At 37.6% G+C, this 16,788-nt stretch overlaps 1 protein-coding gene across 1 annotated transcript in view; it reads right to left on the bottom strand.

The window, feature by feature from the left end:
• Dpyd (dihydropyrimidine dehydrogenase) overlaps positions 1–16,788 on the bottom strand; it is an 844,213-nt gene that overhangs the window by 695,710 nt on the left and 131,715 nt on the right. The window contains 1 exon segment of the mRNA XM_055628041.1: positions 8,869–8,956. Coding sequence (XP_055484016.1) covers positions 8,869–8,956 — 88 coding nt within the window.

Genomic DNA, 16,788 nt, shown 5'->3' with positions numbered 1-16,788 from the left:
AGAAATAGTAAGATCTATACTCCTAGAGCAGCTAAACGTCAGGGAGGGCCCTAGGGAAGATGCTTAATTCTCATTCAGAGTGGCAAATGGGATAGACATTGGAAGTAGGAGAAGACAGGAAACAGGACAGGAGCCTTCCACAGAGGGCCTCTGAAAGGTATCAAAGCAGTTGCTGAGACACACAGCCCAATTTTCGGGAGAATGCAGGGAATCTTATGGAAGAAAGCAGAGATAAAAAGACCCAGAGAGGACAGGAATTCCACAAGGAGTCCAAAAGAGGCAAAGAAAAATCTGGGCTCATGGGGTCCTACAGAGACTGATGAATCAATTAAGGACCATGCATGAAGAGAACCTAGACCTTCTGCTCTAATGTAGACCATGGGCAGTTCAGTCTCCATGGGGGTTCCCTAATAAAGGGAACAGAGACTGTCACAAGGATGAACTTGGTTGTCTGCTCTTTAATCAACTCCCTCTGATGAAGTGGCCTTACTCAGCCACAGAGAAAGAGGACCCAGATGGTCCTTTTGAGACCTGATAGCCTAGGGTCAGATAGTAGGGCAGGAGGACCTTCCTCCCATATCAGTGGACTAAAGGAGGGACATAAGGGGGAAAGAGGGAGGAAGGTTGGGAACAGGAGGAGGTGATGGAGGTGGCTACAGGCAGATACAAAGTGAATAAATTTTAATGAATAATAATAATAATAAAGGAATATTTAGAAAGTGTTTTGAAGTACTTCAAGAGAACTAATGCTACTTCCCTTCCAAAACAAATATATCATTAGGCATTCAAGGAAATGAACAGACAGAACAGATGGTAGAAACAGACTCTTAGCAACTCTGGAGAGTGGAATTATAGAGTAGGAAAGTAAATATTTTACCTATAGTTGGTATAGTATAGCTTGAGAAGCCAAATAAACATTGGTAGATTATAGGTAAATTTAAGAGAAATCTCAGACACAATGGATACAATTGTAGCTCAAAACTCAATGGACTATTTATTTTAAAAAGTAACTTGGTGAAGAATTTGACGGTATAATTAAAAAACAAATGAAGAAAAATAAAATTGTAATTTTCCCCCTCTAAAAAATAATCAGAAGGAATGAATGTATGAAAGCCAAATTTTCTTTCGAAACTAAGAAAATTTAATATGTACTATTTTTGAGGTAAAAAAAGAAACAACAATGTACAGATTTTAGTAGGTTTATCCTATATTATATGTCTATATGAGTGAGTATATACCGTGTGCACCTTTCTGTTTCTGGAACAGCTCACTCAGGATGATCTTTTCCAGATCCCACCATTTACCTGCAAATTTCATGATTTCGTTGTTTTTTATTGCTGAGTAATATTCCATTGTGTAGATATACCACAATTTGTGCATCCATTCTTCAGTTGAGGGGCATCTGGGCTGTTTCTAGCTTCTGGGTATTACAAATAAGGCTGCTACAAACATGGTTGAGCAAATGTCCTTATTGTGTACTTGAGAATCTTTTGGATATATGCCTAGGAGTGGTATAGCTGTATCTTGAGGAAGCGCTATTTCTAGTTGTCTGAGAAAGCGCCAGATTGATTTCCAGAGTGGTTGTACAAGTTTACATTCCCACCAGCAGTGGAGGAGGGTTCTCCTTTCTCCACAACCTCTCCAGCATGTGTTGTCTCTTGAGTTTTTTGATCTTAGACATTCTGATGGGTGTAAGGTGAAATCTTAGGGTCGTTTTGATTTGCATTTCCCTGATGGATAATGAGGTTGAGCATTTCTTTAAGTGTTTCTCTGCCATTCGATATTCCTCTGCAGAGAATTCTCTCTTTAGCTCTGTACCCCATTTTTTAATTAGATTATTTGATTTTTTGCTGTTTAACTTCTTTAGTTCTTTAAAGATACTGGATATTAGCCCTCTGTCAGATATAGGGTTCTTATCAAGAGGGAGGACTCTTGCTAAAATGCTCAATTCCTATCCAGAAAGGCAAAGAGGCTGGACATCAGAAGAAGGAGAAAAGAGGGAACAAGTCAGGAGCCTGACACAGAGGACCTCTGAAAAGCTCTGCCCTGCAGACTATCAATGCAGATACTGAGACTTATGGGCAACCTTTGGGCAGAGTGCAGGGAGTCTTATGAAAGAAGTGGGAAACTGTAAGATCTGGAGAAGACAGGAACTCCACAAGGAGAGCAACAGAACCAAAAAGTCTGAGCACAGGGGTCTTTCCTGAGACTGATACTACAACCAAGGACTATGCATGGAGATAACCTAAGACCCCTGCACAGATGTAGCCCATGGCAGTTCAGTATCCATGTGGGTTCCATTGTAATAGGAACAGGGACTGTCTCTGACATGAACTGATTGGCCTGTTCTTTAATTACCTCCCCCTGAGGGGGAAGCAGCATTACCAGGCCACAGAAGAAGATCATGCAGCCACTCCTGATGAGACCTAATTGACTAGGATCAGAAGGAAGGAAAAGAAGACCTCCCCTATCAGTGGACTTGGGGAGGGGCATGGATGCAGAGGGTGGAGGAAGGGAAGGATTGGGATGGGAGGAGGGAGGGAACCACAGGGGGGATACAAAGGGAATAAAGTTTAATTAATAAAGAAAAATGTAAAAATAAAATAAAAAAAAACAAAGTGAATAAACTGTAATAAAGAATAATAATTAAATAAAAAGAGAGAGAAAAAAGAAACGAGAAATTATCTCATATTGAATGATATTTACTTATAATAAAAGTTAAGAGAAATTGCTTAAAAATAATTCATAATAAAGTTATTTAATGTCATTGTTTAAAGTTCACTTTAAAATATAGCCCTCCCCCAGGACACCATCTTCAAAAGAGCAGTAATGTGACTTCAATTCCCCTTCCAAACACAATAGTATCATAAAGGATCTTGAAATAACGTTTATTTATGAATTAAAAAAGAAAATTGCCACCTTGAATTCAGTGGACAATGTATTTCTTTTTACATTAATGAACAATAAAAACAGATGCAGAAGCAAAAACTGTAAAAACACAGACCTTCTAAATAGTTTCAAAGTATGCCAATAGACACAAACATATTCAACATGAAAAGTCCAAAATAAAAATATAAAAGCAAATGGACAAAATGTGATTTAGGTTAACTCAGTGTAGCCTCAAGACAGCATTTATAGTACTCACATAAACTGTTAAAAAATGCAATGACCACACACAAAATAATGTCCTTTGAAGAGGAAAACAGTTGGTATGAATTAATTTACCTGATTCTATGCAAAAAGAGCCACCCGAGTTAAAGCCTTGATGACAGGCATTGTGAGATATAGATGGCCACTATATGGTATGTCACCTACTTTTGCAACTGGCACAGGAGTTTAGAGATACTGAGTGAAAACCACATGGGCGTTCTCAGAATTGTAGACGATGGCAGTGAACTTGAGGGCCAACAGAGATAATTTTGTAGATAGATAGATAGATAGATAGATAGATAGATAGATAGATAGATAGATAGATAGATATAGATATGTTCTTCCTTGACAGGTTATTTATGTTTCTTTCGATGTCACAGAAACAAACAGAGCTACCTATAACAAAAGTTCTATTAAGTTCCATATCCTATATTAACGGAAAATACACAAATCTTGTCCCTACCTTTTTCTAATAACTACCTAAAATATGTATCTATTTATAAATTACTGAGTGATAAACTATGAGTTTCTGAGGGTTTGGGGTATACATAATTAGTTTAATATCATAATGGGAGAAATCCCAACCAGCTTCCTCACTTACCATGTATTCAGACATTACTTTATAGGCACTGAGGAGCAGCTGGCAATTTTTGATTAAGGAAGTAATGTAACCACAGCTTTAGTTTGCATTAGTTATTCCAAAAAGATAATCAATATTTTGTTTGTGAGAGCATGAACCACTTTGCAGTTGAAAATGAAACACAAATGCAGAAGTTGGTTCCCTCCCACCACTGAGCTCTGTGGTTGTTCATGATAAACATGGCAGACATATGCACATAGATACCAAGAGAACTATTTTTAAAAAAATGCAAGTATTGCTCTCAATAGTAATGCAAGTAAATTTTCCTTGTAAATTTTTCTGTGTGCCTCTGAGTTCTATACCAGTTGCCTTGGCAACTCTTGTATGGTAAGATCTCTTTCAATTAGAAAGAAGAGCTTTGGTTTTCTTAATTTGTGTGTGTTTGGGGGGAGGTATGTGTGGGTGTGGACGTGTGCTTAGGCATGTGAGTAGGGTGTGTCTATTCCACAGCATGCCTAATATAGGTCAAAGGGCAATCTTTGTATGAGTGTCAAACTTTTATCTTGTTTGCTATAAATCTACCACTGAGTATGCCAAGCTAGCTTTCCATAATCTAACAGGGGTTCTCCTCTTGTCTCCCATCTCACTGTATGAACACTGTAGGTTCAGATGGACCTGATTTTACCCAGACTTCTGTGTGATCTCGGGCCCAAACTCAGGTCACCATGTTTATACAGCAAGTGCTTAACACATTTAGCTGTCTCTCAGCCACAAAGAAGTGATGTTTGCTTTACACTGAATCATTCTGGGAAGCCTTTACTTCATGTGCATCTTTAATTTGTTTGTAATTAATAGCTACAGAAATCCACAAAAATTTGCAAGGGAGAAGGGGTAAATCCACATTTATCATTTAGTACAATAATTTCAAAGAGAACATATCACTTCTATCCAAAAAAACAGGACCATGATATGAATACTTTAGCAGACATTTATAGATTGGCTTCATAGAGTACTGTTCCTCTAAAGGAACACTATCCTGAAATGTAGCCCAGGGTTCACAGTTTGATGACTCAGAAACTAATATTTCCAATTGAGAGAGACAGCTGCAAACAACAGCCTTCACCAGTGAAACAGAGAAAAGCTGACTGCGGAGGTACAATAGAACTGAGCATAGCTTTCAAAACGAGAGTTGTAATCCAGTTTGTAAGAAAATAAAGAATGGAAGTCTTGGTCTAAAATCCAGTGAATCTCAGAAACCCTTACACAATGTCACACCCACAGTATCTCTTTCCCAAGGAGGCACAAGGCTCATTGAATCAGGTGATTCAATTACCATCTCACTCCTCCTGGTTGAGGTCCACTGGTAGAGCAAGGAAAACAGCCTACATTGTTCACAGCCAGTATATATCTAAAAATATATCTTTGACCTTTCATTATTGTTACAAGTGATTCATCAGGAAAACACCACATATGGAAGTTTATTCACAGCCTGATAAAGAATGAAGTTTTCAGTTAAATATTTATAAATTTTTAATTAGTATGAATTTTAATTAGTATGTAATTAAACACTCATTAGTGTGTTTAAATAAAAATCAGAATACAATAAATTTAAAGAATGGAAAGAGTTATTTTTGTTGGTTTTTAATATTTACTTGTATCCTATGTCATGAGTGCTTTTCCTGGATGTTTGTATCTGCACGTCTTACGCGACTAATGCCTTTGGAGTTCAGAAAAGTGTGAAGATGACCTGTCTGGAATTGTAGATGCTTCTGAGCTAGAATGTCGGTCCTGGGATATTAAACGTGGTCCTTTACAAAAAAACAGTCTGTACCACCCATAACCACGGAACCAGATGGAAGGAGTTCAACAACAACAAAAACAGATGATTCATATCTCTCTCAAACATGATAGAAACTCTTCAAGGAATGCCATCATTTGTTTCTGTCATTTTTTCTGTGAATTTGTGTGGATCTTAAGTGAGTAGAGTATATATCCCTTAGGATCAGTTAGACAACTACTCATGTGGGACTGACTGGTCAGTGACAATTTTAACTAGCAAAAAATTTCAGACTTCATGGCCATCAACAAACCTCCTCATTTCTGATATCAGTACTGTCAATTTAGGTATATGTCTTAGCAGAAATATTTTAGGCTTCAAACTTTGTTTATTTTGGTAAGATCCTTTTTTCAAACGAAGATGTTTTGAACTATGTTACACACGGTATTATTTAACGAGGACAAAGTTTTTACAATGATGAATACTTTGGATGCTGTGATATTTAAAATATGACCCTTTAATAGAATTCTTTTTTTTCCTTTCTTTTCTTTATTAACCACAATATATTCACTTTGTATCCTACCTGTAGCTCCCTACCTCATTCCCTTCCTATCCTGCCCTCCCTCCCTCTTCTCCTTCTTTGCCCCTCCTCCAGTCCACTGATAGGGGAGGTACTTCTCCCTTTCCTTCTGACTCTACCATATCAGGTCTCATCAGCATGACCTGCATTGTCTTCTGTGGCCTGGTAAGGCCCCTTTCCCCTGAGGGGAAGTTGATTAAAGAGCCGGCCAATGAGTTCATGACAAAGACAGCCCCTGTTCCCCTTACTAGGGTACCCACTTGGAGACTGAGCTGCCATGGGCTGCATTTGTGCAGGGGTTCTAGGTTATTTCCATGAATCATGAATGATCCTTGGTTGGAGTATCAGTCTCAGAAAAGATCCCAGAATTTTTGGTTCTGTTGCTCTCCTTGGGGAGTTCTTATCCCCTCCAGGTCTTTCTATCTTCCCCTTCATTGATAAGATTTCCTGCACTCTGCCCAAAGTTTGGCTATGAGTCTCGCATCTGCTTTCATACTCTGCTGGGCAGAGTCTTTCAGAGGCCCTCTGTGGTAAGCTCCTGTCCTATCCCCTATTTTCTCCCTCTTCTGATGTCCATCCCATTTGCCTGGCTGAATGAGGATTGATCATCTTAGCCAGGGTCCTCCTTCTGGCTTAGCTTCTTTAGGTGTACAGATTTTAGGATGTTTATCCTATATTATATGTCTACTACCCAAGAAAGATAATATGTGTCTTTCTTCTTCTGGGTACCTCATTAAGGATGATCTTTTCTAGTTCCCACTTCTTTCCTGCAAATTTCATGATTTCCTTGTCTTTAATTGCTGAGTAGTATTCTATTGTGTAAATGAAACACAATTTCTGTATTCATTCCTCAATTGAGGGACATCTGGGTTGTTTCCAGATCCTGGCTGTTATTAATAAAGCTGCTATGAACATGGCTGAGCAAATGTCCTTGTTGTATACTTAAGCATCTTTTGGATATATACCTAGGAGTGGTATAGCTGGATCTTAAGGTAGCACTATTCCTAATTGTCTGAGAAAGTGCCAGATTGATTTCCAAAGTGGTTGTACAAGTTTACATTCCTACCAGCAATGGAGGAGGGTTCCCCTTTCTCCACAGCTTCTCCAGTATGTGTTGTCACTTGAGTTTTTGATTTTTGCCTTTCTGATTGGTGTAAGGTGAAATCTCAGGGTCATTTTAATTTGCATTTTCCTGATGACTATGGATATTGAACATTTCTTTAAGTGTTTCTCTGTCCTTTGAGATTCCTCTATTGAGAATTCTCTGTTTAGCCCTGTACCACATTTTTTTAATTGAATTACTTGATTTGTTGCTTTTTAACTTCTTATGTTCTTTATATATACTGGACATTAGCCCTCTGTCAGATATTGGGTTGGTGAAGATCCTTTCATAGTCTGTCAGCTGTTGTTTTATTCTGATGACAGTGTCCTTTGCTTTACAGAAGTATTTCAATTTCATAAGGTCCCATTTATTGATTTTTGTTCTTAGCGCCTGTGCTATTGGTGTTCTGTTCAGGAAGTTGACTTCTGCACCAATGAGTTCAAGGGTGTTCCCCACTTTTTCTTCTAACAGATTTAGTGTGTCTGGTTTTATGTCGAGGTCTTTGAACAACTTCAACTTTAGTTTTATGCAAGGTGATAAATATGTATCTATTTGCATTTTTCTGCAAAGCAGACAGGCGGTAGTGGTGTACACCTTTAATTGCAGCATTTGGAAGGCAGAAGCAGGCAGATCTCTGAGGTCCAGGCCAGCCTGGTCTACAGAGTGAGTTCCAGGAAGCCAAGACTACACAGAGAAACTGTCTCAAACAAACAAACAAACAAACAACAAACAAACAAAGACAACAACAACAAAATGTAAAGCAGATTTCCCAGTCCCTAGGGGATTAAGACCCACATGTAGAGTTTGTTATTCATGGATTTTTATGACCCAATCTCAACTTACCTGTATGTTTCCACTTCAGTTCTTCATGGAATCCCATGTGTATTTACTTAGGCTAAATGACATTTCCCCATGGAAGCCATGTGCATGTTCACATGTTGCATGCACAATTCTCTTGGGTTACATGGAATACAGCATTAGTTAAAACTTACTATAATTAGATTTTTAAAGAGGTATCTCTAACTCTCTTTATATATTATTAAGATGTTGATGATGACGATGGCACGATCATAGCAAGGACATTGTAAGTTTCAGTGCTTACAATAGGCAAAGAGTAGGTACTTGTTAATTACTAGCAATAATAACAAATGGAATCACTGCTATAAGACTTTTGTCACATTAAACAAAGAGGAATAGTAATTTTATATCAACAAAGCACTGAAGTAATGACTGCTACATTAAACATATCCATATGAAGTATTATTCACTTTGCAGCAATACTGGAAGACTGGTGCTGTATTTCCTTTATAAAAGAAAAGGCTAAGGTATTTCTCACTGGATTAATATCAACCAGTCAGTCTAAAATTTCAGCACTTCAAATCTTATTTAAAATGACCATGAAGACTAATGTAATGCCCCGTCAATGTAAGCATTAACTGTTGATTTCCTCAAAACATTTGTAGAATTTTTATTAATTCTTTGAGAATTTCATATATGTATACAACGTATTTTATCATTTCCACTGTCTATTCTTCCCAACTTCTTAGCTACTATCAGAACTACCCCATCCCACTGCCAAACTCATACCTTTTTTTTTTCTTTTTTTAACCCTTTGCATCACATCTCCTGTGATTTCATGAGTACAGTGCTCCTGTCATGTCAACAAACTCTAAGCTCACCTTGTTGGCGATACTTGTGATGAATGACTTAATGTCAAGATTTGTGGGACAACTCTTCTGGCAGGGGGCATCTGCACATTTCAAGCATCTAGGGAATAGAATGACTGTGTTAAGAAAATTACAAAGAAAATGACGTAATCTTCTCTCTATATATCTTATACCAGTTTAGAATTAACATTTAATAAATACAAATAAAATTTAAACTTTTAAGCATACTTTTTAGAGTAATACGTATTTTAAAGTAAATATTTAGTCTCTGTTTTCTAAGTTTTTATGCCTCTTGACCTATGTGGAATAGGGGGTGTTCTAATATTTAACAACTTGTTCTCTCAGAGCTATTCCTAGGTTTTAAGACTTGCATACTTTTGACATATCATTCGCTCCTTTATGAAATCTTTCACTGTTTGATCTACCAGTACTCTATTTAGAATATACAATATATTATGGCATGGCATGTATGTCTAATAGACCTCAATCATTATGCAAATTAATAGGAGATCTAATATCTTAATAGTTATACTGTCTTTTTTTTCCCTTCTTTTTTATGAATTTCCTGCTGTTCTATACTTCCCTTCTTCCCTCCTCCCCCCTCCATTTCTTTGGTGTCTTTCAGCTCAGAGTCCATCCATAGAACAAATTAGTCTGTAGCAATTGTTTCAAAGAGTAGCCCAATTCACTTCCTGTGAAAACAAGGCTTTTTATTTTCCCCCAAGCTGCCTTCCACTTAAGAAAAAGGAATAAAGCTTTGATCTCTCTTGCTAGTGGCAGGCTTCATGCGATTACAGATCATTGAGGGGCTTAGAGATGCAAACTTCTTACCCTAGCATGGAGTACTGTACCATGGGGATCTACTGTCTACTCAACTTCCATTTCCTTCACTTCCCAATTTTAACTCAGAATCTTCTTTGGGAACTAACCAGATGCATTCTTTTTTTTTTTTTTCTTATCAGTTACATTTTATTAACTCTGTATCCCAGCTGTATCCTGCTCCCTCATTCCCTCCTAATCCCACCTCCCTCCCTCATCTCCACCGTGCTCCTTTCCAAGTCCACTGATTGGGGAGGACCTCCTCCCCTTTCATCTGATCCTTTTTTATCAGGTATCTTCAGGACTGGTTGCAAAGTCCTCCTCTGTGGCCTAAGATGCATTCTTAAGTACCATTTGGGAAGCTGATGGACCCTCACTCAGAGTCACAGCTTTCCACTGGGACCCCTCTGGAAAGTTGGTGACTTCTCTGCCCCAATGGGAGACACCCAGACGCCTGCGCTCCAGATAGGATCTCCTCTGGAGAATTTCAGGTTTCTACACCTAGTGCCAGCTGGCACCAGGGCCTCTAGGTTTACACACTTCTGTAACCAAACCTCACCTTAATGACAGGTCGAAAACAAAGCCTTATTTAAATATTGCCAGTGATTGGGTAAATAAAGTTGCCCCCAGGTAGACAGAGGTTCCCATGTACAAGCCTCATCGATCCAAACCTTTCAATGTATACATACAGGATTTTCTCCCTACTCAACTTTTATCTTTTGCCTATATATGTGTTTCAGTGTCCTGCCAGACACAGATGTTTCCTATAGCCACAACAGCGCCAGAACAACTACAGGTGTTCAACTCTGACCTCACAGACTTCCAAAAAGCTGCAGATGTTCAACTCTAACCTCACAGACTTCCAACAAGCTGGACCTGCACCTTCCCTCCCAGCCATGGATGTTCTTGCAGACCCTGGAAAGCATCAAAGCAGCCTATTCTTCCTGGACTTGGCCAACATTTCAGCCTTTTGACCTCCCTACAGCACCCCCAGTGTCAGCAGGAAGTAGCCAGAAGAGAATCTATGCCCATTATTCACTTGTTGTTAACAAAAGGCTGAAATGGTGTGCTTCATGACCAGGACAAGAAGCTCCAGGTTCTCCCAGTGTTCCCCAGTCCCTACCTGCTGCCTTGCATGGCTGGCAACTCTCTCTATTGACAACCCTCTACCCTAAATTTTCCAGGGCAGAGGCTTCCCTTACTCTTGACCTTGCAATCTGACCATTTTGTTTCTATAATTCTTCTCTCTCTCAACCTCTTGCATGACAATCAAGAGCTGCTTCCAATGAGCCTAAATTTATATATTTTAACTTACCTTATAAAAGGCAGCCCAAGCTCCCCATTTTTTAATTATAGAAAAAGGTAGGAATGTTAGTATTTTGGAACACAACCTACTTCTGGGTTACCTAACAACCCATGATGATGTCACCAGGTGTGGCCAGCCAGCCAGGTGAACACACCTGGAAGGCGTGGTTTATTGTGTCCCTTAAAAGGGCCGATCCGACACGTGGTCTCTCTCTTACTCTTACTCTTACTCTCACACTCTTCTCTTTCTCTGGGGTGCCCCATCCCTCCTTTCCCTCTCTTTAACCACCATGCCCTGCTACCCACTTCCTCCATACCCCCTAATAAACCTCTCGCAGAGAAACCAGTTCTCCCCCTGCTTCTTCATCTCTTTTTAATTTTTAACAATAACCAGATTGTGAGACTTATCATGCCACAGTGTTTATTGTGGAACAGAGATAGATGCAAATACTGTAGCATTCTTCATTTATACATGGTCTGAGTATGTATGTGTGTTCATTTACTCACTCATTTAATAAAAATTTATTGAGCCCCTGTATGATAGATTGAGCTTGTTGACCCTGCATTAATAGATCTTTCACACTCATGTGTCATCCTTTATAAGGCTCATGTGACAACCTTTATCATGTGATTTGGGCTTTTAACCTTCAAATTGGTGAAGGAAATAAATGTCTTTATTTTGCATATTACTCAGTCTCGGTTATTTTATTACAGTAACAGAAGTGAATGCCAGACATGGAGAACAAAAACATAGTAGTTCCTATGATAAACCTAAAAGAAAGTGCAGAAATAAAGTACACTGTAGATTTCAAAATGATAAATGTAACATTTAACAAAATACAGCATAATAAGCAGGCATATAATAGGGTTAGTATTCCTGGAGTCAGGAAAGATTTGCTGATTCCAATAATATTTAATGAAGACCTAAAAAACAGGTGTATGTCAAGAAAGCAAATAATGGTGGGACTGGCAACATAGGAAAACAAAAGAATGACTCCAGGGTAGAAATGGCACATGCCAAGGTGTAAAGAGGACAGACTATGCCAGTGTGGGTAAAGTTAGGAGGTCTACCTCTGATCTAAAGAAAAAAAAAAAAAGGTGAAAAATACACTAATACACTCAGCTGGAGAATGTACTATTGTCACGTGTTAGAAGACCAGAATTCTCTAAGAATTTGTCTAAAAACGAATCTTACATTATTCACTGACATGGAAACCAAATCCTTCATTTTTTATCCACTTTCAAGTGTAAAGACCTTAGTTCATTTCCTTCAAAGAAACAATAGAGGTCTCCTTGTCATTTCTTTGTACGGCCATCCTCTCCATTGTCTAAAGCAATTTCTCAGAACCTAATTAATATCTTGTTTTAAAATCTGGTCTCTTTTCTATGGCTTATGCCCTTAGCCTTCTCTGTAAATTAAATTTTTCACGATGAGTACTGAAGGCTTTTCATAATCAATTGTGTCTGTGAAATGTAGTCATTAAACCTCTCCCCTGTCATTGCTCTGAATGCCATTGTTAGATTCACATCTGTCATTTTGTTGGATTTACTCATACTTAGCACTTTGAGTTTTTTTCCTAAATATCTCTGAGAACAACAATAGTTCTTTAAAGTACATTCTGCCACATACATCACAAAATGATGCAAAAGGAGAATAAGACTCCCCCAATGTAGTCCCTGACGTTGAAGCAAGACTATACTATGTGAGTAACTGCTCTGTGTATAGATACGGTGATCATTAATAATATTGTAAAAGGCTTTCTATCATGTACCAATGCAATACAGTCAAAACACTAAGAAAACAAAGTTTTGCCATATTCCCTCACCTAATATATTACATTAACAGTTTAAAAAATTCCATTGCCTAACTAATTAAGATATATATGCACATACATGCTAAATGTACACCAACAAAAACACACACACGTACACACAAGAAAGAAAGAAACGAAGGAAAGAAGGAAGAAAGAAAGAATAAAGAGTACTAGATAGAGAAACAACATCATACAGAGTCTAGTTAGCTCTAACTAAGTTTTGTGCATTTCCTCTTTCAAGAACCCAACTTGACTAAGGCAACTAAAAATAATCTTATATCCCAGCAGATATGAGTGAACTAAATTAAGATGCAGCATGTCTTCTTGTCCTTCCAGGGAAATCTTAAATTCAACGTAAACAGATTCACTTAACAGCACTGACAACATAAGGATTTTCATTGTGGTTATTAAGCCTCTTTACCAAATAATTTTCCCTTTATTGTTGAGCTAGTTCACAAATAACAGCTGTTGGAAATGTCAGATGTTAATGGGGCAGGGCAATGCAAACCTGAATTGTAGCATTCTTTCTTTCTTTCTTTTTTTTTTTTCCTTTTGGTGCCATGAATATGCCAGAATGGGCAGACTCTGATAATAATACCATCTTGCAATTCTCTAAGCGCTCTGCAGACTAAAGTGCATCAGGCTGCCATTAATCCCACTTATCACTCTGACAGCTCAGTAATTACACTACTGCTATAGCCAGGTAGTCCTAATAAAATATCAACCACTGTACTGGAATGCATACTGGTGAGATGTTTTATTAAAGCTGGGGAGGGATGATCATCAAGTGACATTATTGTTGACCTATTTTTTCTATTTCACAATAAATTACCTTTTGAGCATGCTATAATAGATATTACAGAGTATATTTACTGTACCAAATTGGAAAGGTTCTGAATTGAAATGATGTAGGCAAACGATGTAAATAAAATAGCAGAAATGTACACCCAGATGCTATTTCCCAAATTGTTTTAAATGATTGATACTATGAAAAATATGAGGAACACAGCACTCAGGGGGATATGTCAACAATTATGGTAAACCACAGTGCTCAGTAAATTGTTCCTCAGAAGTAATATTTCAATAACAGTTGTTGGTATCTTCAGTCATTTAGGAGCCCTTTTTCTCAAACAGTTATTATGTTATAATAAAGTTTAATTTTAAATTCACTGTAAGGGGCAAAAGTTAGTTGAGATAAATAATTATGTAATATTTTTAATCTGCAGATAATTAAATTCATACTAAAGTTGTATATTAGATTATCCTTTAAAAAAGCGGTGAACCACCACTTATGTTACTACCAATAAACTTTCTATTCTCATATTTATACAGGACATAACAATGGATTTAACGAAAAGCAATATGTGGAATGCTTAATAAATGTTAATCTTTTGTTATTAAGAGGATTTCCAAAAGGCATATGGAAACGTTCACTCTGTTACTTAGTGGAAAAACTATTCAAGAAGTACTTACTTGATATCTTTCGGTAGGGAAAACAGACAGGATGAGTATGGGTAGTTTTACTTCATAATAAATAACCAAGTAGCATTTTATTCCTCATACATCTGAGAACAGATACTTCTTCCAATGACAAGCATTCACAACAGCTGGAACTTTAAACTGTACTTTTTTTTTTTAATTCTTTCTGCTTTTTATTTTAAATTAAATTTTCATTTTTAATTTTAATTGCAGTTTATTCACATTGTATCCCAGCTGTAACCCTCTCCCTCAGTCCCTCCCAATCTCACCTTCCCTCCCTTATCTCCTCCCATTCCCCTTTCTAAGTCTATTGACAGGGGAGGTCCTCCTCCCATTCCATCTGAACCTAGCATATCAGGTTTTATCAGGACTGGCTGCATTGTCCTCTTCTATGGCCTAGCAAAGCTGCTCCCCCACTCATGGGGTGGGTGATAAAGAGCCCCCCCCATAGAGTTCATTTCAGAGACAATTCCTGTTGCCCTTACTAGGAAACCCACTTGGATATTGAGCTGCCATGGGCTACATCTGAGCAGGGGTTCAAGGTTATCTCCATCAATGGTCCTTGGTTGGAGTATCAGTCTCAGAAAGGACTCCTTTGCCCAGATATTTTGGTTCTGTTGTTCTCCTTTTGGAGCTCCTGTTCTCTCTATGTCCTACTATCTCACCCTTCTTTCATAGTATTCTCTGCACTCTACCCAAAGTTTGGTTTGAGAGTCTCAGCATCTGTTTTGATACACTGCTGGGTAGAGTCTTTCAAAGGTCCTCTGTGGTAGGCTCCTGTCCTGTTTCTTGTTTTCTCCTTCTTCCAATGTACATCCCATTTATCTTTCTGAATGAAGATTGATCATCTTACCCAGAGACCTCCCTCTTGCTTAGCTTCTTTAGGTGGACAGATTTTAGTATGTTTATCCTATGTTATAGGTCTAATATCCACATATAAATGAGTATATACTGTATGTGTCTTTCTGCTTCTGAGATACCTCACTCAGGATTATCTTTTCTAGGTCCCAGCATTTTCCTGCAAATTTCATGATTTCCTTGTTTTTAATTGCTGAGTAGGATTCCATTGTATAAATGTACGACAATTTCTGTATCCATTCCTCCTTTGAGGGACATCTGGGTTGTTTCCAGGTTCTGGCTATGAAGCTGAATAAAGCTGCTACGAACAAAGTTGAACAAATGCCCTTGTGTTCTTCAGCATATTTTGGATATATGCTTAACAGTGGGATAGCTGGATCTTGAGGAAGCGCTGAAAAAGCACCAGATTGATTTTTAAAGTGGTAGTGCAAGTTTACATTGCCACCAGAAATGGAGGAGGGTTCTCTTTCTCCACATCATCTCCAGTATGTATTGTCACTTGAGTTTCTAATCTTAGCCATTCTGATGGGTGTAAGGTGAAATCTCAGGGCTGTTTTATTTGCATCTTCCTGATGACTTAGGATATTGAACATTTCTTTAAGTGTTTCTCTGCCATTCTATATTCCTCTACAGAGAATTCTCTGTTTAGCTCCATACCCCATTTTTAATTGAATTACTTAATTTGTTATTTTTTAATCTTCTTTAGTACTTTATATATTCTGAATATCAGCCCTCTGTCAGATACAGAGTTGGTGAAGATCCTTTTCCAATATGTAGGTAGTTGTTTTGTTCTGATGACAGTGTACTTTGCTTTAAAGAAGCTTTTCAGTTTCATGAAATCCCATTTATTAAACTGTACTTCTTAAAGAATTATCTACTGGAAGAGCTAAAATGAAAGTTTCTCAGAAAACATGCACTCACCCACACGCACACATATGTACACACATATCTACTGGAAATATTTGAACTCAATATAAGCTGTTTTCATTTTGCTAAGCTTTGACTTAATGAATCTAGCACTGTTTTATGTGTAATTTACATCAAGTCAAACACTAATATAATAGAATTTGTCAACTTAATATTCATATAAAACATCCTAACATCTTTCAGATATTAATATTGTATTTCTTTAGGTCATTAATGTTCATTCATCATTTGGAGAACTACTAGTCAAGACAATAAAGAGTATGAGTATTAGCTTTGACTCTCTCCAGGCACTAGAGTAAACAGACACATATGCTAGTGTTATTTGCTAGTTATTTACATGTGGTAGAATTCTTGTACTGAAAACTGGGCAACTCTCACTGTCAAGTTGTTGAATGGGGTATGAATCAAGTTGTGAGGTTTGACAGTGTCATATGTACATCTGAGTTCTGCTGCATTCAGCACTTATGCCCAGATACTGGGAGAATAAAACCATCCAATAATGATGCATTGTATCTTTAAAACATGATAGGACTAATTTTATGTTCTGATCCAACAAATAGTCAAAGCTGGAAATTGAAGGCCTTCTATGCTTCCAATAATTTTCTGGCTATTGGTTGTACCATGTTTCTCTTTAAATTTTTTTAGCAGGACTTCTTATAAGACTCTCTCTCTCTCTCTCTCTCTATATATATATATATATATATATATATATATATATATATATATATAT

This window comes from Psammomys obesus, unplaced genomic scaffold (assembly GCF_907164565.1).
Source record: "Psammomys obesus unplaced genomic scaffold, mPsaObe1.curated_primary_1811, whole genome shotgun sequence".
Classification (NCBI taxonomy): domain Eukaryota; kingdom Metazoa; phylum Chordata; class Mammalia; order Rodentia; family Muridae; genus Psammomys; species Psammomys obesus.
This window is presented reverse-complemented; position numbering and strand designations above follow the sequence as displayed.